At 33.8% G+C, this 26,226-nt stretch overlaps 1 protein-coding gene across 2 annotated transcripts in view; it reads left to right on the forward strand.

Moving 5' to 3' along the window:
• Positions 1 to 3,886: 3,886 nt before the first annotated feature.
• LOC124531918 (serine/threonine-protein phosphatase 6 regulatory ankyrin repeat subunit B) overlaps positions 3,887 to 26,226 on the forward strand; it is a 62,352-nt gene continuing 40,012 nt past the window's right edge. For both annotated transcript variants that reach the window (XM_047106489.1, XM_047106488.1), the window contains exon 1: positions 3,887 to 4,297. In XM_047106489.1, the coding sequence (XP_046962445.1) occupies positions 3,965 to 4,297 (333 nt within the window). In that variant the 5' untranslated portion in view covers positions 3,887 to 3,964. The remainder of the gene's footprint in view (positions 4,298 to 26,226) is intronic.

The raw sequence follows: 26,226 nt of genomic DNA on the forward strand, positions 1-26,226 counted from the left end.
ACCCTTGAAAACCGGTGTACGCACTACTCGATCACGGAGGTCGTTACAATGTTGAATTTCGTATATAAAATGTCTAAAATAAAATTTAAGATTGAGATACGAAAGACTATTCTTTACAGCAGTAACCACTGTCGCTTGTGTCATGTCATGCTATAGTCTGTCTAGGTAGGTACCACCTACTCATCAGATATTCTACTACCAATCTATAAGTAATATTGTTGTGATCCAGCTTAAACTGTAAGAGAGCAACTGCAGGCAGAAGGGTCATAACATTTTTCTTGGCGCATTGTTGAGATGTAAGAAATGGTTCATATCATCATCATCATCATCACATCAGCCGTAAGACGCCCACAGCTGAACATAGGCCTCTGCCAATGACTTCCACCTTGACCACTGAGTAGCGGCCTGCATCCAGCGATACCGGATACGTGGACTTATACAGAAATTCTGCATATATCATATACTTGGTTATATGAACCGAGATGGCCCAGTGGTTAGAACGCGGGCATCTTAACTGATGATTGCGGATTCAAACCCAGACAAGCACCGCTGAATATTCATGTGCTTATTGTGTATTTCACCAACCCGCATTGGAACAGCGTGGTGAAATATGTTCCAAAACTTCTCCTCAAAGGGAGAGGAAGCCTTAGCCCAGCAGTGGGAAATTTACAGGCTGTTATTGTTGGATATTGTTGTTCATGGTTAATATATCTCCAAAGTATTTGAGCAGTGACCACTTACCATCAGACGACATGTGTAACCATTACACGCTTAACGCATTTACTAGTAACATTTGCGTATTTGTAATTGGACGACCTGGTACCAAAAAAAATCATCACACTGTCCGTTTATATGATTACAAATGGGATAAATATAATTTACACACTTGTTATTTTTATTATCGTAGCGTTATGCTTATCTGTTGCTAATGTGCTTGCTTATCTTACTCTGTATTACGATAGGCCAAGCTGTTTGCACTAAATCAACACTGATATAATACTACAGTATAGTACGACACAACTTAGATGTAGCATCAGCAAATTCAATAAAACCGATTACTGCCGCTTTATACAACCAATACAAATCTCCCCCTTTGGCCATTCGACGCTATTCGTCGCTATAGATTCTCGCGTCAGTTCAACCCGAGAAATCAAGTGCATGTAAATCAAATTGGCGAATATTAGGTTATATGATATTAAAAGTTATTACGTTTATGTAAAGATCATATTCACATAAGAAATAAATATTGATAATTTGGGATAGCATTCTCGATTCGGATGTGATCGGTTTTACGAATTTTGCCGATGCGACATCTAAGTTGTGTCGTACTATACTATTATTTAAGAAAATGTGGATATCTTGCTATCGTACATAAACATAAGCTATTTTTAAAACAATAAATTTTTTGAGTACATTTTCTTCAAATAGTATTACCATCAACGACAAGTACTCTTTTACTTTGTACCAGCAGTTTTATAAATTAATTTATGAAATTAAATAATTGTATGTGAGCCGAGATGGCCCAGTTGTTAAAACGCGTGCATCTTAAACGATGATTGCGTATTCAAACCCAGACTGAATTTTCATGTGCTTAATTTGTGTTTATAATTCATCTCGTACTCAGCGGTGAAGGCAAACATCGTGAGGAAACCTGTATGTGCCTGCATATCTAATTTCAATCATGTGTATCCATCAACCTGCATTGGAGGAGCGTTGTGGAATACGCTCCAAAGCTTTACCTCTAAGGGAGGCCTTACCTCAGCCGTTGGAAATTTACAGACTGTTTATGTACTGTACTGTATCCAACAAAATAAATTAAATATATTTATAAATTCATTATTTCACAACGAAATTCTGCGGTTGCACTGCATTTAGTTACTCATCCCGTTTAATAAAGACACGTGGCATTTATAAGTACTGATAAAAAAAACAATTATTAAAAAAAACATTATCAATAGTATTATAGAGTAATACTTATATTCAATTAGCTGATAATACGATCCCATGATAAAATGCATTGTCACTAATTGGTCTCCATTACTAAGATAATCAGAGATTAATCCACTGTTCGTCCGTCTGTCTGCCCATCTTTCAAACTCAAACTCAAACTCAAATTCCTTTATTCAATATAGAAGCATCACACTTACTTGTTGATTGTCAAATAAATACTACCACCGGTTCGGAAAAAGGAACACCCTGACCTGAGAAGAACCGGCGAAAGAAACTCAGTTAATATCACGAGGATGTATCTCATAAACAGTTATATTAGTCAGTTGAAGTTTTTACATATGATGTATATCTGTGGACACTATAATAACCAATAGTAAAAAGAAAGCATCCATACAAATAACAAGATTTTGGCCGTGTTTAGTAATAATTGTACGGAACCTCTCGTGTGAAGGTTCGATTCACACTTGGCCGGTTTTTTACGCGTTCAAGTATTAATTACTCAAATGATCATAATTATAATTGTATAAATTACTAAGACGTCTAGAAATGCATAGGGTATCTAAAATATACTCACACGGCATTGTTATGAAAATTGGCAAATTATACCGAAATTACCTTCCATAAATACATACAACCAACATACAGACCGCATATTTTTTTGATACATTTTGGCGGACGAGCATATAGGCCACCTGATGGTAAGTGGTCACCAACGCCCATAGACAATGGCACTGTAAGAAATTTTAATCTTTCCTTACATCAAAAATGCCCCACTTGCCTTGAGAACTAAAATATTATATCCGTTGTGCCTGCAGTTACACTGGCTCACTCACCCTTCAAACCGGAACCCAACAATACCAGGTACTGTTGTTTGGCGGTTGAATATCTGATGAATGGATAGTACCTATCCAGATGGGCAAAGCCCTACCACTAAATAAAATGCAGTAACGTGTTGGAATAAACTCCAAATTCACGTCACGTGGAGAAGAAGTCTTAGATCAGAAGTTTAACAATTGGAGGCCGTATAGAACCTCCTTGAAGGATATCAAAAATTAAAAAAATATATAATAGAATAGAATAGAATAGAATAGATAGAAATATATATATTGATCGTTCGATATATTGCTCTCGGCCGTCCATTCATTACGTTACAGCAAAAAAATTATACTTAGGTACTTAGCGCTTAGCAATTTCTCGGCTGTATCGAGGCCGAGCCCGGCCCAGTCCACCCTACGGAAGTCGAGCGAGGCACGCGACGTGGGTAGCTTGTGACGAAACATGCAAATTTTTCTAGCCACCTCAGCCAGTGCTGGTTTGAGTGAACTGTCCCATTTTTTTCGAAATCACGATCTTGTACTTTCTCCGGGCAAATTTACACTTATGACCTTATGCGACCGTCTTGTATTGGGATTAAGGAACAATAGTATTGCAGCTAATCCCATACTAGAGTGTTTTTATAATAAAAGAAAATATGTTACATTAGTAAAAATTGTATTTTTTTTTTCAATTTTATTATATTAATTCATTTGCGTTAGTGATTTGACTGATTTGATATTTATATCGAAACACAAATTTTCAAGAAATATTACTTTAATGAAATAATTTATTTTATAATTTTTTTTTCATATACATGGGTAGTTTCAGTCGATGATTTGGAAATTTTATTTAATAAACAACAAAGCAAAAAGAAATGAAAATTGTAAACAATGAAGGGGCCATAAATGGAAGTTTATTCTCGATATAAAAATTAAATTTGGAAGATATCAATATTTCCCCCCATAAAAAATAAAAATGGGTCAATGCATGAGACGTTTTGAGACATCGCTTCGGTAAGTTTGTTTGTAAATCAAGCTCGCGTTGCTGTCGCCTTTATTTACTCAAATCATGCAAGAAGTCGGCTGGGCTACGCAACCGCCGCAGTCATGCTCCACCCGCCCAACGATCGACATCGCTAGCCCGACCACCATGGTCAGTCGCGAAACAGTGCAGTGCCTTGTGATTTGGTAATGTGAGAATGTCTCAAGCCCCGGGCGGGAAAAAGGGCGGCAAGGGACCCCCGAAGAAGGTTCCCGAGGAGGAAAAAGCAACTGTCAAGGCTGAAGAGAAAGATGAGACATCGTCGAACAATGGGGATAAGAAGGAGATTAAGGAAGGTAACGGGATGGGGGATGTACCCAAGCCTCCCAGTGCGGGGGTCAACATGCGGGAAGCCGCGGCGAAGATTCTGGTGCTGGCGCAGAAGGGGGAATGGTCTGCTGTGGAGCAAACCCTTAAGGTGCTGGAAAAGCTGGTGGCGGCTGGTGGAGAAGATGCCGTGTCCGTCCCCATGGCTGGCATAATTGACCCGGTAAAAATAATCTAAAAAATTATAATATAGTATAGGTCAGTTTATATTTGAGTCATAGTCACGCATTCTCGGTTGATTTAACAATTATTATTATTTAATTGTTACACAGTATTATAAATATATCCGCGCTTAACTTTCTTATATTACAATACTAAATGGAGGTTAATTGTTAGTATTTTGGTAATACATAAACCCACTTTAATATACTACAACTATTAATATTATGCATGTCGTGCTCCTTCATCGTTGATAACAACCGAACGTCTGGTACATGCTTTATAGCTTATAAAGTGTACAAGGATTTTTTCTCTATTTTGCCTCACCATTAATTATTTATTTTTATATTATGGATTTTTCGTTATAAATAAGAATGCCATTGTATAATTAATCGAATAAAAACTAAAAGTCTAAATTTGTAAAGAAAATCAAAACAAAGCTCGACAGGGATTCCGAGAAAATATTCTGAAAATAGTTATGATGAAAATAATTTAATTATAATTTCCTAGTTATATATGTAGATTATAATTATAGTCATAGATTCGCACTTCGAAAGTAAATATAATTTCATTAATTTTATCAAAGGATTTGTGGGCATTTTTTTTTATTTTCTTAAGAGTCCAAATATTGGCAAAATGTAAAATATTTTTGGGACAATCAATCTTCAGGACTTTTTTATATTTAAAGATTATTGTATTAATATTTGAATATAACTATTAGTAAAATTATAAATATATTCCCTCTTAACAGTAAAGAATATCTATAATCTGCCGTTTCTTGAAAGCTTGCGAGCAATAAAAAAATATATTTGGTCTATCAAAGTTTATAATCATTTCATGCTAAAAAGTGCAGGAAAATATCGTAAGGAAATCTATATGTAAAAATGCCACATGTATTTACCGCATTGGAGCAGCGTTGTGAAATATACCTCAAGCCTAAATGTTTCAAGAAGAGACCTTATGGGCTGTTACTTTACTTTTTCTTTCTTTAACTTTACTTCATTCAAATAAAAAAAAGACAGAATCAAGAAGAATTATAACTGTTATAATAAATAATAGAAAAAATATTTTTTCGCTCTACCACTTTCTTACGTAGCATTTAAATCCGTAGTCAATAGCTACATTATTACGCTTCGTAGACAATTCTACCATCTACGCGAAGAACCAATCGTCTCCTGAACATAGTAACCGGGCATTAATCATTTTAATTTCGTATATCACAATTACAGTAGATGTTAAGTAGGTCCATAGACTGACAACTTATCAGAGGTGGCTCACAATTTTATCCTTGTATAATTGATAACCATAAAAGCTTTGATAACGTTTACATCCTACGCATATCGACTATGTATCAGGACTTTTATTAACTATATTATTTTAAATAGAATAAGTTTAATCTTTTATGGTAAAACATTGGGTCACTCTATTTTATTTGAAAATTTAAATCTATATTATAAGTAGTTTTCGCTCGCGTTTTAGGGGATTGGTTGTCATATATTAGACATATATCACATTAAAAAAGTAGCCTATGTCCTCTCTTGGATTTCAAGTCTTCTTCATACTGAATTTCATCAAATTATGTTCATTGGTTTTGTAGTAAAAGAGCGACAGAGAGACACAAAGAGTTACTTTTACATTTATAATTCTAGTTGTCGCCCGCTACTTCGATTGCGTTCTGGGGGGCTGGTTATCATGTGGTAGGCAAATAAGTAGCCTATCTCCTTCCTCGGACTCCAAGTTTGCTTCATACCAAATTTCATCAAATTCGCTTCATTGGTTTAGTCATGAAAGAGTGACAGACAGACAGATTTACTTTTACATTACATCTATATTATTAAGTATATATTATGTATTTTTGATTTTTTTTTACTTGAACACGCTTATATTCGTTATAATTATAGATTATATAACTCTATGCTATTTACAATGTTATCTATAAAACGACATTTAACTCGTGTGAAATCGCGCCGAGCAGCACTTGCTGAGATAAAATTGGCTGATCAATGCAACGTTAAACAAATCGTTATTGATATCACAATCGGAATACACAATTACTTATAATCTCAATGTTTTTATTATCTTGATTTATTTATTGATTTTATATACGATAAGGAATAATTGACATATCGTAATGAATATGCCTTCTCTAGACTATTTTTAATGCTATGGCAAGGCTAAATAGGTTAATGCTATAACTAGAGTTTGGTTTGAAAAATCTTTTACTTACAATTCGGTAGAATTTTGGTGTACATAAATGTTAATGTCCAGAATTTATATAAGTTTTCGAGTATATACGCAAAGGCAGGTGTCACACCTTCTTCGATTCTTATAAGCTAATGGAACGGTAATCAGACACGACTGGAGAGTGTTCAGAGGTTAAGACTTTACAAACTTTAAATAATGCAACATATTGTAAGGATTGTCATCTCCCAAATTTCGGTTTACTATTAGAACCTTTGACATGAGATACTTGTGAGATGACGTCTGACAGAGAAGTATGGAAGGAGAAGACATGCTGCGCCGAACCCAAATAAAATTGGGATAAGTAAGTAAGTAAATCTTTATTTGGTACATAAATATTTGACAAATATTGAAGACAAGAAACAAAATATAATAGGACTATTATATAAGTAGGTACAAAAAAAATAACATAAAAAAATAAAAAACTAAAATAAAACCAAAGTATAAAAAAATGCAAAACATACTTAGAACCAAAGACTTAAAGACTGCAGCTTATGTCTCAAAAAGGTATGACACTCAGCATAACCTAGGAAATATCTAGAAACTGATTTTCAGTGGCAGCCTTTTCATCCATGTGCAGTGACAATACTAATTTCTAAAATTTAGTACTAAAATAGCAATCAATTAAGGGCAGAAGGAAGATGATATTAAGATCCTTTGACAGCAAACCCTGAAAATATTTTAAGAAAAACCGCTCTGCCTTTACGCCCAGAATGTATCTACATTGCATGCTCTATAGAGAAGCTATTAGGCCAACAAGGCCGTGCAAAGTCAAATTTTATTTTTAAAATATCTAGCTTTTTTAAAACTTACGGCCGCAAGTAAGCTATACAAACATTAATCAAATTGCATTCCATGATGCTATTCTAGAATATTATTTGATAAATTGTAACTACAACTGAAAATCAACTACTATAAATGCGCAAAAAAATTTTTTCTTGATAGTTAATTTTATGCGACTAACAAGACTTAATGAGTACATTCATATTTATTTTTAAAGTGACAGTTTTAAACTATATATTAAATGTTATAAATTTAATATTTCTATGACATGCAGAATGTTCTATTTTCAAAGACAGGGATTTTTGGACTTTTTCTTCTGGTTAACTTCAAAGGCTTGCCAAGGAACCCAGTACCACGGAATATACCAACATAGCTAATTATTTGGGGTTTTATTTTTGTATGAAAATTGAAAATTCAAATCGGTAAATACGATGCAATCAAGAAAGTAGCTTGGCGTGCAAAATATAATCCCCCATACTTATAACGAACTCTTTAACAAGTTATATTGTAATTTGCTGCTATCCATTATCGCCGTCTGACCTTCCAAGACCAATCTTGACCAATGCCGTAATTATATAAGTTCATTCCTTATCACAAGGTCGAAATAATTTTCTCTACCAAGTTATTAGAAGATTTGAATCGAAGTATCTTTGCTGTTGCACGATTAGTTAAGTCAGTTAACGTTGCTCTACTCACTACTGGATAGCTGAAACAGGTGCAAATAAGGTGGTCCCAGGTTCAAATTCAAAGATCTTTTTTCTTATTTTATATTTATTTCTGGAAAGAAATTCTCAGTATCAGCAAGGATGTAGAATGTCCCATAGTTCAGATATCACGATAAGTCAACCAACCTGAGCTGGTATCTCAAGGTCTTTTTAGATTATAATAAATATGAGACAACATCACATACATTACTCTGATCCCAATGTAAGTAGCTGAAGCACTTGTGTTATGGAAATCAGAAGTAACGACGGTACCACAAACACCCAGACCCAAGACTACATAGAAAACGAATGGTAATCTACATCGACTCGGCCGGGAATCGAACCCGGGACCTCAGAGTGGCGTACCCATGAAAACCGACCACGCGACCGTGGAGGTCGACAGATTGTCTTTCCCTCGGACCTCGGACGGTAGGGACTAGTCCATCTGTGGTTGTACATACAGTTGTGCATTTTTATCTCTAGCACAGTTCGCTAATCTCGAATGTAGTCAGAACAATATTTCTCTTTTTTGAAGAATACATTTAGAAATTAAAACATACGGTTCTTCTGATTACTTTATATTGAGGCTTCTGAGTACTGATGGTTGAAGATTTGGTAGAACTAAAATAATTGACACTTGCGATTTGTCTGCATTTGCGTTTATTTACTACTAGTAATCGCCCGCGGTTACCCTCGCGTTTTAGATTATTGGTTGTCATGTGTCAGGCAAAAAAGTAGCCTGTATCCTTTCTCGGACTTCAAGTTTGGTTTCATACCAAATTTCATCAAATACGCTTCATTGATTCGGTCGTGACAGAGCGATAAAAAGACACAGTTACATTCACATTTATACATATAATAAAATTGGAGTATCTGTTTGTAATATTAAAATAAACCTTTTTTACTCAATGCATATATTATATACACGGTACATATGCCAAAATAACATTTTTTACAATTTTGGTCTGTCTATTTGTTAAGGCTAATTTCTGGAACGCTGGACCGATTTAGACGGGACTTTCACTGGCAGATAACTGATATAATAAGGAGTAACTTAGGCTACAATCAAATTTTTTTGTTAAATTAAAACACGGTCGCAGGCACAGCTAGTTAATAATATTAATATAGATTATATAAATAAGAACGATAATCAAACGTGATATTTGAAAATCGAAGGCGAATTTTATCGGCGATGATTCTACATAAATATATCAAAACAAATCATACATGACAATCGTTTTGATCGATCAGATTCAGGGGAGGTAAGCAGTAAAAAGTTGAAAAGATGTCTTGCGGAATGCTAGCACGCGATCCGTTGCCATGTTATCGAACATACAGCCACCCCCCTGCTCGGAATATAGCCGAATTTTTAAGAACCAACGACGTCAAAAAATGGAATACACTTTTTAAATATTCACGAGGTTTTAAAGATAATTCTCTTCTACTATGGTTAATTATTTATGAAAAAAGCAAATTGGGTTTTATTTACATCATTAAAAAGACCTATTTTGAGGGCTCGGTTCGAGACTTAAGACCTTACCAAATTAAAAATGTTCTCAAAGAGTTTTGGAATCGAAGATGTTGTTGAATTCTAAATTGAATAATTTTATTTGAATTTCATCAAACTTTCCATTCATATACAAAATAAAACAAGACGGTCTGGTTTTTTCAGGTTTCTTGAATCCCTTATTGAATGTAAATAAATAAAATGTTAAAAAAGAGCTAAGATGACCCAGTGGTTAGAACGCGCCTTCTTAACCGATGATTGCGGGTTCGAACCCAGGCAAGCACCACCATATATATGTGCTTAAATGTGTGTTTATAATTCATCTCGTGCTCGGTAGTGTAGGAAAACATCTTTAGGAAACCTGCGTGTGTCTAATTTCACTGGAATTCTGCCACATGTGCAATGTGCACTCGCAGTGGAACAACGTGGTGGAATATGTTCCAAACCCTCTCCTTAATGGAAGAGGTATTATTCAAGCAGTGGAAAATTTACAGGCTTACTATTACTTACTTACTTATTAAATTTTTCAAATTGTTTCTAAAAGATATATTTTTTTTTTAATCAAAAAATATACAAAGTTTGGTAAAGTTCAATGGCTTATGTATACTAATATCAACGATTTAAACATACAGAAGTAGGAAAATTGGAGGTCGTAAGTATCTTGGTAACTCATATACATTCGAATTAATATTCCACTAAAATCATTTTAGTGAAACGTCAAGGTTACGTCATATTCAAGTGAAATAAAAGTTTCTATGACTAACCCAGATGACTCAAGGTTGAGGCAACCCTTCACAGTTTTAACGTATAGTTCATATTAAGATAATCTTTTTAGGGTAACTATTCATCGTTCAGTAAAAAATGGCGTTTTATAAATATTACCAAGGTAATTTTTGGAGCAAAAAAAAACAACAATAATTTTCGTTCATATATATGTATCAATAGGCTATTTGACTGTTTCTTAAAATCCATTTTATATTATTTAGTAGAGGTTAAGGAACCCAGTAAAAGTTGATTTTTTTATTTCTAGTACATATATGCCGAAAAATATCATATTAAAAATTCCATATTTAAATAACAAAACGCTATTTGGACAATATGGCGCTGCAATGGGGTCGGTGACGTCACTTTGCTGTATTTTAATCTGTGGTACATATAGTAGAAAAGGAAGATTTACAACAAAGTGACTTCATCATAAGCCCGGCCAATCAGGAGCGTTTTGTGTCACGTGACAAACGTTTGAAAAAATTAATTTTTATTTATTGATTTTTGAATAAATTAAGTATTATTTTAAAATAATAATATCAAATACCCTATTATTTGAACTTCAAGAAATAACATAGTATAAGGAGAATTAGTGTGACTTTCCGAACGTCATGCGTCAAGCTGACAGATGGCTTTTAAAATTCTTTCTCTTTTTGGCGGGAGGTGGCGCGAAATACGGTCAAGCGTATCATTGTTTTAATGTTTTTGTAATAATATTAGAAAACCAAAAATTGATTGAAGTATTTTGTTGTTAATGATTATTATTTTATATCCTTGCAATAAATTTGTTATAAAAGTAATTTTGTTTTGTTAATAGTAGGTTACTTTTATTGCCTGACACATGACAACTAACACACTAAAATGCAGCGATGCCGCGGGCGACTACTAGTATAGTACGACACCGAATTGAGTACACTATCCCAAATTATCAATATTTATTTGGCATGCGAATATGATCTTTACACAAACGTAATAACTTGTAATATCATGTAACCTAATATATTCGTCAATTTACATGCACTTGCTTTCTCTGACGCGGGAATCTATAGCGACGAATAGCGCGATTTCCATTGCATTTTCCGATGCTACATCTAATTTGTGTCATACTAATATATTTTGTCGGTTTAAAACATCTAGTTGAAAATATTAATAATCATTACTATTTTTAAATCATATCATTGATCCTCGTTGGCCTAGGTGATGGTTTAAAAGGTTATATATCGAGGTACTGGGTTCAAACCCCGTTTTATAAAAATGAGGTTTTTCTGGTAATAAAGCAGATGTATTGGTCCTCTGTAGCAGGATTAATTTTTGATGTTGTTATTGTTTGTGTCTTGGAAATCATGTAAATACATTACAAGACACTTCATAATCTAAGATCAACGGATCTCAGTTGGTCTTTGGTCTCAACTCTCTTGAATCCTGTCAAATTGTGTAAAAGTGTGCAGAACAGGGCACACTATGATATTCTTTGTGCATCTGTTTGTTGTGTGCTTAAAAAGTCTGCCATGATCGAAATCGGCCAGGAAACATTTTACATTATCATCAAAAATTGTGCGTAACACACAAACTTCATCAACTTGTAGTTATAATTTTTTAAAATAATCGTGCTCGGTACAACGTTAGACAGCTACTAGAGATACTTGAAGATATAAAATTGTTATGAAAAATATAACACATTGGTGTTGTGTTATTTCACTCCGCTATTTAACATATCATTACAACAAATATATTAATATTAATATTCCTGTACAACAACAACAACAGCCTGTAAATTCCCACTGCTGGGCTAAAGGCCTCCCTTTGAGGAGAAGGTTTGGAACATATTTCACCACGCTTTTCCAATGCGGGTTGGTGGAATACACAGTGTGTGGCAGAATTTAGATGAAATTTGTCACATGTAGGTTTCCTCACGATGTTTTCCTTCACCGCTGAGTTAGAGATGAATTATAGAGACAAATTAAGCACATGAATCAGCGGTGCTTGCCTGGGTTTGAACCCGCAATCATCGGTTAAGATGCACGCGTTCTAACCACTGGGCCATCTCGACTCTTACCTTCCTGTACGACAAATTTATATATCATATAAAGCTACATCTACCTTATACGTGTGTATTATCATCTTATATTATGTAAGTGTATATCTTATCTGTGCGTATTATATTGGTACACTTATCATTTCCCAATAGTCATAATCTTGCTTTTACAACACAATAATCCATAATAATACACATTCGTTTGTTTCTTGATGACGTAACATTTACGACTCAAAGCGTGCTGGTAAGGTAATCGTATATTATAAGGGCTCAATTAAAATCCAAATCTTTACCGGCCGGTGCCGTTGATGGCGTGAGGAAAGTGTGTCAGGCGCCGTCGACTACGTCAAACTGTAGTATATTCGTAGTTTCGATAACAAAATACAAGAATGCAATCATCACAAAATCTTAATAGTTATTATGGACAATTTTTTTTTTTCAAAATATATTATATTCAAGTAGGCTTTTATAAGCACTTTTGAATCCTCATTTATCTACTATTGTAAGTGAAGATACTACCGCTTCGAAAAGTAGGTTCTATCGAGAAGAACCGGCAAGAAACTAAGTAGTTGCTCTGTTTCAGAATTAAAAAATACAGTCATGTTATTTAATTACAATTAGTTCACAAGTATTATTACGCTTTTTTATAATCTGCATAATCTTACATTGAATAATATGCAATATTTGACAAAGTATTTTTTAAAAATGATTTAAATTTATGAAACGGCAAAGTTAAAAATATCTGTGTAATTTTACTATAGAAACGAATAATTTAATATGTCATTGATAATTCGATAACGCAAAAATAGGTGATATATAAACATGTCACGTCACAGTGACAGGTAAAAAAAATTAATGATTAAAAGGAACAGGTGTTCGATACAAAAAATGCAATTTTTAATCTGTTTGCTATCATTGATTAAAGATACGAAGCTGACTTACTAAAGCTAGGGGGTAACCGACCTAATCTTTGTAAAGTAAAGTATCAGACCGTAAATTTTTCACTGCGGGGCTAGTGCCTCCTCTTCCATTAAGGAGAGGGCTAGGAAAATATTCTACGACGCTGTTCCAATGCGAGTTGGTGGAATTCACACGTGGCAGAATTTCGATGAAATTATTTACATTCAAGTTTCCTCACGATGTTTTCCTTTAAAGCCGAGATGAATTGTAAGCACAAATTAAGTACATATATATAGTGGTGCTTGTCTGGGTTTGAACCCGAAATCATCCGTTAAGATGCACACGTTCTAAGCACTGGGCCATCTCAGCTCCTAATCGTTGGCACCTATCCAATTATTGATACTGAACTGTTAATACAACTATAGCCTAACAAATAAACATCTAGAATCATCAGGGATAACACCTACTACCCTTAATCGGGCAAGACTAAAAACAAAAAACCAGTTTTTCATAGCCTAAGTATATGTTCTTGGGTCATGATTCTGATGTTGACATTTGAAATTTGAAAGTTATATACCAGCAAAATAATTCTGTATTTATCTAAGATTATTTTTGTATAAATAATACAACCCAGGTCAAAGTCATTTTCAAAGGTTCAAAGTAATTTTAAATATTGGGAAATTTAGCTAGGTTTGGAGAGTGGGAAAATAGTCCCTGTGCTCGATTAATGGTTACGTATTACTATCTTCTCGTTCATTCACCAATGCTATACACGTATAGCACCACGTATAACATATAACATATTAAGAGGAATAAATAACTTCAAACAAAAAAAAATGTCAAACTGTTAAAGATTTTTGTACTTCAATTGTTTTTTTATATACAAAATCTGCTATTTTCTAAATACTCTAGATTTTTTTCATCATTTTTTTTTTAATGTTTACTAATATAATAAATGTGAAAGAAGCTCTGTACATCTGTCTGTCCGTCGTTCTTTCACTGCAAAACCGCTTAACCGAATTTGATGAGTTTTAGTAAGAAGCAAATTTCAACTCCATGGAAGGATATAGGCTACTGTTTTCCCTAACACCTGACAACCGACCTCTAAAACGCGAGGGGAACTGCGGGCGACAACTAGAAAAAGAATATAATCGTTGAAACAATTATTTAGTTTGAGCACTTCCAATCTATTATGAATTTCATTGTATAACAAATTTAAACAACAGCCTGTAAATTCCCACCGCTGGGCTAAAGGCTTCTTCTCCCTTTGAGGAGAAGGTTTGGAACATATTCCATCACACTGTTCCAATGCGGGTTGGTGAAATACACATGTGGCAGAATTTCTATGAAATTTGTCACATGCAGGTTTCCTCACGATGTTTTCCTTCACCGCTGAGTACAAGATGAATTATAAAGACAAATTAAATTAATTAATTATGAATCAGCGGTGCTTGCCTGGGTTTGAACCCGCAATCGTCGGTTAAGATGCACGCGTTCTAACCACTGGGTCTCGACTCGACTAATGTTTTATCAAAGATAAAAACTGGTAATATAGTAAAAATATTTATTTCCTTCCATGAGTATAGATAAGAAAAGCGTTGACTAGGGAATAATAAAAAGAGATATAAAGGAAAAGACTATCGTACAAATTAAACTAGATAATACAATTTAAAATAATTTTCACGTGAAGTTAATAAATAAAACATTTGAACTCCATTTGTACTTTGAATTTAACTGTCTTGAAATTCTATTTAAAGGTAAATTAGACGAAACCGATTAATTGGAGTTGTTTTTCTGCATATGCTTCCTATTTTAGTTTAATAGTTTTCTTTATTAAAAATGTAAATCTTTTACTGTAAACAGACAAAGAATATTTTTTATTATGACATAGTATAAAACAAAGTCGCTCCAAGCAAGTCTGTCCCTGTGCTTAGATGTTTAAAATTCTAAAACGTGTTTCTTATGATATGTAAACAAACGCATTTGTTTGCCCTTACATTGAAAACCCTGGCTGAACCCTACAAGATAAATCAAAATAATGTACTACAGTATTATATAACGTAAAAAGGTTTTCAATTCTTATTTTCAAAGCGATTTCAGCATAAAGCATCCTTATCCATTAATCAGTATGTAATTTAAATTCATAATTTTGAAGATATACGGATTTAAAATGCAGGGACATATAACGGTTTGTATTGTCTAATGACAAAAAGCTATGAAGTCTGTACATAACATTCTGTAGTATATTTATTATCAGTATCGCAAATGTGCGAAGTCGAAACTAGCGGTAAATATACATCATCAGCCTGTAAATATCCCACTACTGGGCTTAGGCCTCCTATACCTTTGAGGAGAAGGATTAGAGCATATTTCACCACGTTGCTCCAATGTGGAATACACACGTGGCAGAATTTCTATGAAATTAGACACATGCAGGTTTCCTCACGATGTTTTCCTTCACCGATATATACGATGTTTATTTAGTGAAAAAAAAAAATAACAATGAGATTATCATATTACATTTTTTTACGAGGACGAAACGTATGATAAAAATATCAGTAGGACATTATCAATGTAGATCCCACTGGTACGGAAATGCGTGCCGCTGTTATGTACTCGTATTTCCGCCTACATTCGTTCACCGTTCGCGTTATTCTATTACGTAAAAACGTTTAACACAACTGCAGCAGGTTACTGCGGGATTCACTAATTCACAAAAAACTAATTATACTTTGTTAAAAGAAAACTAGATATAGCTGCGGTTACGTAAGATTTATGTTATTGTTTTAACTGACGGTGTATGCAGTTTTTTGCACTTTGAATTAATACGGCTTGATGTTTTATATACGTTTTATACCGCTCTTTGCTCTTTTTATTCATATTATAACAGTGCATATGTTTTATCTTTTATGATATAAGTTGGCGGACGAGCATATGAGCTACCTGATGATAAATGGTCACCATCACCCATAGATAATGAAGCTAGCAAGAATAAGAAATATTAACTATTCCTTACATCGTCAATGTGCCACCAACCTTGGGGACTAAGGTGCTATGTCCCTTGTGCCTGTAGTTACACTAGGTCACTGATCCTTCAAACCGGAACACAACAATGCTGAGTACTGTTATTTGGCTGTAGAATAACTGATGAGTGGGTAGTACCTACCCAGACGGGCTTGCACAAAGCCCTACCACCAAGTAATATCTTATTATTTATAATAAATATATCTTATAATATATTCATGTGCTTAATTTGTGTTAATGATTCATCTCGTGCTCGGCGTTGAAGATAGGTCGGTGAGGTAGCCTGCATGTTTCGGATGAGAATCAGCAACGTAATGAGGACAAAATTCAAAGATGCTCGTCTGTTTTTGAACCAGTTGTAGTAGAGTTCAAATAAGAATAAAATAAGTCGTTAAAGAAAGCAAAGAAATAAAGATAAAACTGTAGTCAATCATAATAATGCAGGTTATAATTAAATTCATAATATAATTTTAATATCATATTATTAATACTAGCCATCTGAATGATTAGTAATATTGTAAACATCAATAACAAAAAAAATATAACGAAGGAAAACTATTGAACTAAATACTAATTAAACATTAATTACAATTTCACTATGATTAATAGTTTAATTGGTCAATTGCATATCGACTAAATTTCTAGAGAGAATTATAATTGACATTTACTATTTCACTGAACTCATTAATTGATGACAATTGATGTTTAATTATACGAGCTTTGCTTTTTCTTTTCCTTTGTAAAATTAATTGTATCAATCAATAATTAATTAAAACTTTCTAAGAGCAGCCTATAAAGAAATCAGGGGTTCCAAAGCCAACTCCTTTTTGGTAAAAATATTTTCAATATATATATGTATATTAATTTTATTAACCAATAAAATTAAAGATGACTATGATGATTTAACTTGAGAAATGATTTATACTTAAATTTTATTGGTTAATTAATTAAAATAATTTCAAGATAAAAACATAAACAATAGCCCACAAATCAAAATTTAAAAAATAAAAATCAATTAAAATATAAAATACATTTTACTATTATTATTTGTTTAATGTGTATTAGTCTGCAAGCGAAAGGAAACTATTCTTCTAGTACTACTATTTACTTATAAAGGTTTAATAGTATTTTAGTTTACTTATATTTATATATATAAACTGAGATGGAACAGTGGTTAGAACGCGTGCATCTTAACCGATGATTGCGGGTTCAAACCCAGTGTTATACTTAATTTACCCAGTATGTACTTAATTTTTGTTTATAATTCATCTCGTACTCGGTGGTGAAGGAAAACATCGTGAGTAAACCTGCATGTGTCTAATTTTATCGAAAATTTCATGTGCATTCCATTGGAACAGCATGGTGGAATTTGTTCCAAACCCTCTCCTTAATGGAAGAGAAGGCCTTATCCCAGATTTACAGGCTGTTACATCACTTTGCTTTACTTTATATTTCTATTCTGTCTACGAATATATGAGCTCCGTAAGTCTGTTTGTTGCGCTTTGAAGGTCACTGAACTGCATACAACTGCATACAATTTGAAATGTGTTGTAATCTGTTGAAACTTGGAATTTGGAAGGGACTTAATACTAGTTATATATTTTTTTAAATAATATTAACATGTATTTTAAGTCATACAATATTGTTAGTTTGTTTATAACAGACAGAAATGGCCCAGTCGTTAGAGAGCGTACATCTTAACCGATAAATGCGTGTTCAAATCCGGGCAAGCATCAATGTATTTTTATGTGTTTAATTTGTGTTATGTATCTCGAGCTCGGCGGTGAAGGAAAACATCGTGAGAAAACCTGCATTTAATCGAAATTCTGCAACATGTGAATTCACCAAACAGCATTGGAACAACGTGGTAGAATACGAACTAACCTAACCTTCTCCTCAAAGGGAGAGAAGGCGTTAGCCCAGCAGTGGGAAATTTACAGGCTGTTAATATTACTTATAACAAATTATCTGATAGAATCTAAAAATAAAACAAATATTATTTTTTATCTTTAAATGAATTATTTGTATAATTTCTCATTATTATGATAATGGATTAATTATGGATGATTTAATAGTCAACATAAACCTATATTAACAGTATTATCATACCTTTGTAAAAATATTTTCTTTTTTGTTTGGTAGTTATTGAAGAGATTTTGTGTAATCAATAAAAAATAAGACCAGAGAAAATAAGGTTATTATAGCATTATAACATGAAAGCTCGAGCGACGTCCGAACACGTAGTTAAAGTTAAAACCTCGCCCGTTTAACTAGCTATAATATTATGCTTATAGTTTATATATAATAAATAGATTTTGTTAATTTATAAAACATTTATTCTTTATATTTAAGTAGCCAAAACATTAAAAATATCAAGAAAGATGAATTGATTATAAGTATTTATTTGAATGTTGTTATCACCTCTCGACGATGAACAGCCTGTAAATTTTCCATGACTGGACTAAGAACTCTCTCTCTCTCTCCCTCACTCTCCCTTTGATGAGGTGGTCACGAGCATATTGCACCACGCTGCTCTCATACGGGTTGGTGTTATACGCTTCAATTTATGTCCCAGGATATGTCTTATATCGACTAGATGTTTAAGCCACCGCTAAAGTATTTTAGGTAATTAATTACCTAAGGCATAATAATATTCATATTTGTTTTGATTATAAAAAATATTTAAATAGTTATTATAAATTAAATACAGTAATATTGTAATCACAGATTTTTATACACATGGTATGTTGAGTTCCGTAGTAAATAAGAATATTATTTTTCAATTTTAGTTACATTACCCCCGGGAAACAGAAAAGTATCATACCCTAAATACCATCTCTAAATTAGCCTTTATCTTATAATAAATTGCCCATTTATTCAAAAATGGAACATCCACGATCCCAATTTAATCAGATTAATTTGATACTAAAACGTCGTAAGTAAATATTTACCGATAATTACATGTATAATGATTTCGACAAATTTGACATTAATAAATTAATCACTTAAGGTATTCTAGTATAGTTTAGTCTACCAGAACGAGTGTTTCACAGGTTATGTTTGCGTGATAGCTTCACTTTAATCACCCATCAAATGCGACACAGCCGTGCACTCGAAAACAAGTCTTGCTATTAACGAGACTATAATTTAAAATTCGAATGAATTTAAAATGCATTAAAATATTGACGGTTAAGGTAAGACAAACGTGGTTGTTTGATGTAAATGTTTGTTGCTGTAAGTAATGATCTTATACTTTGTTCCTCCTGGTAAGCAAAGTGTACCCAAAACTTGTACTATATAGATTTATTTTATGATGTAAGCAGCGCTGAAGACTAGGAGTGCAATTCCGCCTGGTTAGGTACCACCCACTCATCAGATATTCTACCGCTTAACAACAGTACGCAGTATTGTTGTGTTCCGGTTTGAAGGCTGAGTGAGCCAGTGTAGCTACAGGCACAAGGGACATAGCATCTTAGTTCCCAAGGTTAGTGGCGCATTGACGATGTAAGGAATAGGTAATATTTCTTACAGCGTCATTGTCTATGGGTGACTACTTACCATCAGGTGACCCATATGATCGTCCGCCAACCTATTCCATAAAAAAAAAGACTTGTTCCCAGGGCGGAAAAAGAGGGAGCACTTGATTAGCTCTTAACATATAATACTCTTAACTAGAAAAACAAAAATATTTTGTAATAATAATACATTCCCTAATTAACTTACGGTTAATTTAACTCCTATTTAATCACAGTTTTTTACGTGAATAATTTTAGAACAACATAAAAATGGTTTATTCGTGTAGGACACATAATGTCTTCAATCCTTTTCCAGGAGCTAAATGCATCACGTTGCTCTCAAAGAGATTGGCGAACACACGTGAGAGATCATCCACCAGATGCTGGTTTCCTTGCGATGCTTTCTTCGCTTACTTTGAACTCATCGTTTAAACTTCACCTCTTGTAACCCCTGGGTTATCATAGCTCTATAATAATAATTGAATAAGTAAAATTTTTGTAACTACAGAACTGACTGCTGACGTACATGAAGAATGCAAAAGACTCTGTAAAATATTAATCGTTCCTTACATTTCATCTACCATTGTCAGTGACCCTTCTGCCTGTCGTTACACTGGCTGACTTCCTCTTCGAACCGTAATACAACGGGGCTATATTCAATAATGTTTGTGAGAAATGATAAACTACTCTTATTAATCTTCTGATTTATGGTCAGAAAAGGACAAAAAAGCTGATCGCCGTGAGAGACTTTTTTTTCTTTATAATATTAGATGTGCCATTTATCGGGTCCAGAATTTAGTTTAATTTCATCATCATCAACAGCCTGTAAATTCCCACTGCTGGACTAAAGGTCTCCTCTCCCTTTGAGGAGAAGGTTTGGAACATATTCCACCACGCTGTTCCAATGCGGGTTGGTGGAATACACATGTGGCAGAATTTCTATGAAATTTGTCACATGCAGGTTTCCTCGCGATGTTTTCCTTCACCGCTGAGTACGAGATGAATTATAAAGACAAATTAAGCACATGAATCAGCGGTGCTTGCCTGGATTTGAACCCGCAATCATCGGTTAAGATGCACGCGTTCTGACCACTGGGCCATCTCGACTCTTCCCTCTTTAACTAATAAATCTGATGGGGATCAGAGTAATGCATGGGATGTTGTCTCATATTTATTTATTCACTATAAATATGACACTATGAAATAAATTCTATCAAAGCAAATAAGTTTGCTTTCAAGTCAATTAAACTTAGTTTGAAAATAAATTGCACCTTAAAACAATTAAAACAACAACGATAGGTTTGGGCAACCGCTTTAGGGAGCGACAAACGTATAGTACGACACAACTTAGATGTAGCATCGGCAAAATTCGTGAAACTGGGCCATCTCGACTCTTACTCGACTTAATTTCCTCATCTTATTTTTAATGCGAGTTCCAATAACTTGTCTTCAGCGTCATCTATTCAGGTTCCAGCACAGCTATAATCGATCGTCTCCATAAAACAAATGTACTGCATGAGTATGACCTCAATCAGTCATGTTATTCACAAGTTACACGACCAAGATACTCGCGAACGATTACATATTCAAAGGGTCTTATCTTCACATTCAACGATTTAACAAATTACAAAACATTCATACATCATAGTAACGTATAATATTACTCTAATGTTGGCTACGCTTATTATATTGAGAACTTGCTTGAACATATAAAAAAAATACAGTATATCATCAGTAGTGTGTGGAACAATAATCATTAATAATATTAATCGTTCCTTAAATTGGAAACAAAGATGGTATAACCCTTGTGCCTGTAACTACACTGGCTTGTTCACTCTTAAAACGGGAACACAAGAATAAAAACTATATACATATATAAGCGCTGCTTGAGTAACATTAATTAGTTGGTGGTATCCAGACAGATACAGTACTAATTAACATAGCCCTATCGATAATTAATACATGTAAAATCATCATGTTTTTAATTAAAGATTAACTTTTCCTCTAATTAAATAAATAATTGACAACTCCTACCTACATATACCAAAATAAAATTTTTTACAATTTTTGTCGGTTTGTCTGTCGGTCTGTATGTCTGTTTATTCCGGCTTATCTCACTGGTAGATAACTGATATAATAAGGAGTAAATTAGGCTACAATAATTTTTTTGTTAAATTCAAACGCGTAAAAACGGGTACAGCTAGTTATAAGTATAATTAAACATGATATTACTGTCAACCTATTTTTATAATGAACTGTAGGTACTTCATTTCAAGATAACACCCCGTGTCCCAGCTCTGCCCACCCATGCCCCCAAGAGCAACGTCCGTGAGGAAAACGAAACGAAACGCACCTTCCGTTTTGAAACATTATTTTCGCCTGGCCTACATAATTTTCGTTTGTTAATAGTTCAACTTAGAGTCCGTCAGTGTGTCAAGGGTAAGGTAGATTTGCGTGCCAGCTCAGGGCAATCGATGGGAGATTTCCGACCTTGGCTCTAACGAATCCTTGTTAATCGCTGACCTGTCTAAATATACAAGGGCATTTACAAATTCGAGAGAGATTTACGAGTTACGTTAAAACACAAATAAAATTAAATAAAAAACGTATACATTGTCTTCATTAGGAAATGTATTCAATCAATTTATGATTGCATAGTATAAAACAAAGTCGCTTACTTCTCTCTGTCCTTACGTATACTTAGATCTATAAAATTAGTAAAATTACGTAACGGATTTTGATGCGATTTTGTTAATAGATACAAGTGATTCGAGAGGTAGATTTTTGTATATAATACATGGACAATATAGCAACGAAACACTGATAATTTTAGAAGTTTCTAATGTAATGTCGTATATAAACAAATTCTGTAGTATATTTAGTATCAGTATTACACTTTTGCGAAGCCGGACGTGTCGCTAGTAAAGTAATATAATCCAAATCCCATATTCTTAGCCGCGGTATGTCTTTCTGAAGGCAATAAAATAATAAACGGATTTTTACACGATGTTTCCAACGAATTAAGTGATTTGATCTTCCAATGCTCTAGCTATTACAACAACAACATCAACAACAGCCTGTAAATTCCCACTACTGGGCTAAAGGCCTCCTCTCCCTTTGATGAGAAGGTTTGGAACATATTCCACCACGCTGTTCCAATGCGGGTTGGTGGAATACACATGTGGCAGAATTTCTATGAAATTTGTCACGTGCAGGTTTCCTCACGATGTTTTCCTTCACCGCTGAGCACGAGATGAATTATAAAGACAAATTAAACACATGAAACAGTGGTGCTTGCCTGGGTTTCAACCCGCAATCATCGGTTAAGATGCACGCGTTCTAACCACTGGGCCATCTCGACTAGCTATTAGCCTGAGTTGATTCGACTGGGGGTTTTGGATACAAGGTCTCGAATTATACGTCATGAGCCAGTAACCAACGACGCAGTCAGAAATATTTATGTATACAATAATTACCCGTATTTTGTTTGGTTAATTTTCACATTCTGTTTTAAGTATTTATTGCAAACCCTCCGTAATACGTCCTAATTATTTATTATACTTTCTGTATAGTTCATGAATAATTCATTTGTCTGCAGACGTGCCCAAGTGGGTTACGGTATTTAATTACTGTCGCTGTTTGTACGAGAAAGTTATTTTGTAATTATACATGAAAGCTTTACAATGTACCATTATTTTTTTGACTTATGTACTAAATTACTTCCTATATAATAACGAAATAATTTGCTTGAAATTAATTCAATGACAATTATTTTGCATAACGGCATAATTAGTAATACACAATATAGAAAATCTACTGTTTAGAGTTGACTTAAAAAAAAATAAAAAAGTAAGAGTACTATAAACAAAATAAATGAACTGAAAACTGAAATAACATTTTGCGTGTAACATTGGCGTGATCTGAATAAGTATAGATCTGTTTACTAACTATAGCGCAACTCCAAGTTAAATGTAATCAGCGTTCCTTAACAAATATATGTAAAGTTATTAGCTCTTTTTTCTTTTTTTTTTCATCACATTCATTAGTTATCTCACTCACACGAATGCATCACACACTAAGACATTATACACACACACACACGGATACATCTTATAAGGACGAACGTTACTCTAAAGCACACTGATCATTTAACTCAGAAAGGCATTCATAAGTGAATCTCTACATAGTATAAAACAAATTCGCTTCCCGCCGTCTTCGAACTCCCGATCGATTAAGCTACGCAACAAATTTTAAAACGGTTTTTATCAATAAATAGAGTGATTGAAAGGTTTTTATGTATAATACATTCTTATTATAATAGAAAAAAGGTGATATATCAACTTTCCTGGCTGGATTTCCTTCCTAGATGACTCGTGTGATACCCAGATGGCCAATTAGTATATAGTTATATAGCCCAATCAAGATGTGTAGGTATGTGTACATATATACATATGTACATGATACATACATATTATTTAGGTATGTATGTATTTTTTTTCTTTAATGATTATAAGTTTTAAAAAACTTGCAAATGTATATGCAAAATCATATTTATGGAAGTATGTTACACTTGTTATTGATATGCATGAGGAATAATATTATTTTCTTTATCATAATATAAAAATGTAAGCTTTGCGTCAGCAGTTGAGTCGAAGGAGGTCGTCTCAGTAAAAAACGTATCATATTTTTATTAATGACATAAGAAGTGTCAGTTAATTTAAAATATTTATTTATGGCATTAAAGTTAATGTATTTTTTTTTATTAATTAGTGTTCATTTAGTCTCTGTTTTCTAAATTATTAATGAAGCATGAACATTGTTATTGTCGATTCGCTATTTTAGATGAATCAAATTACTTGCTTTGGAAAACCCATGTAACAGCCTGTAATTTTCCCACTGCTGGGCTAATGGCCTCCTCTCCCATTAAGGAGAGGACTTGGAACATATTCTAAAACGCTGTTCCAATGCATGTTGGTGGAATGCACATGTGGCAGAATTACGATGAAATTAGACACATGCTGGTTTCCTGACGATGATTTCCTTCACCGCTGAGCACGAGATGCATTATAAACTAATGCATATTGGTGCTTGCCTGGGTTTGAACCCGATATCATCGGTTAAGATACACGCGTTCTAACCACTGGGCCATCTCGGCTCGGGAAAACCCATGACCTTATATAAATATGAAGATTGTTTATTTTTGAGTAATATTTGAACATATTGTAACAGCCTGTAAATTTCCAATTACTGGGCTAAGACCTCCTGACCCTTTGGGGAGGTTTTGGAACATGTTCTACCACGTTGCTTCAATGCGAATCGGTGGATACTCATGTGGCAGAATTTCATTGAAATTAGAAACATGCATATTTCCTAGGGATGTTTTTCATCACCGCCAATCACAAGGTGAAAGTAAACACAAATTAAGCGCGAAAATTCAATGGTCTTTGCCTGGGTTGAACCCGCTATCATCGATTAAGACCACCACACCAACCACTAAGTCAACAAAGTCAAAGTCGGTTCATATTTTATCAATATAATTATTGTTTGATTTATTTGACACATTCCAAGAATTTTCTGTTGTTTTCATTTCTATCAATATTTTTAATTCTAAAATGTAGGAATGTTTTGTAAACTACGTATTGTATAGTATTTGTATGTAGATGTATGTAAGCGAATGAATGTTATAATGAATACGCATTCTGGTCAACGTCGTAATCTAACTAAAAGCCTTTCCATAACGGATATTGCAATCTATAGGGAGTCCCATTGTGAGGTTTTGCGGTAACCCCGAAAAATAGGACAATCGGAAATTGGATATTAACGTACAACGATTTTATTTCAAGGAAAAAACATCAATGGGTCACAACGAGCTTCAAATACTCATTCGCTTCTATATATGACACTAGATTTTGACGTGGTTTTATCTGCATGACTATGTGAGGTATTTGGTAACCTATTCTGTACACCTGACGAGTGTATCATGATGATAGTTTGAGTTGTTAAGATATTAAAGTGTAATATACAATTCTCATTCGATTCTCTTTCGCACGTATCATGTAAGTTAGGTTTGTATTCATTGCCAATTGTGAAATAATGTTGGTGGTAGGGTGCAAGCCCATCTGGATAGGTACCACCAACTCATCAGACATCACAAAAAGCAGTACTTACTAAATATTGTTGTATTCCGGTTTGAAAGGCTAGTGTAACAGGCACAAAAGATCATAGTTCCCAAGTTTGGCGCATTGGCAATGTAAGAAATGATGAATATAGCTTATAATTTACAAACAGCTGGTCCGCCAGTGAAACCATGATCCCAATAATAATGATAGCTTAAATTAAAAAGGACATATGCATCTTATTCGAATACCTCACCACCAGCCCCTAAAATTTCAAGCAAAGCCTCGTAAGACAACTAGCTGGAAATAAAGTGAAAGCCTCATAATCTAACATTGCTGGCCA

This window comes from Vanessa cardui, chromosome 8, assembly GCF_905220365.1.
Source record: "Vanessa cardui chromosome 8, ilVanCard2.1, whole genome shotgun sequence".
In the NCBI taxonomy this organism is placed as follows: Eukaryota; Metazoa; Arthropoda; class Insecta; order Lepidoptera; family Nymphalidae; genus Vanessa; species Vanessa cardui.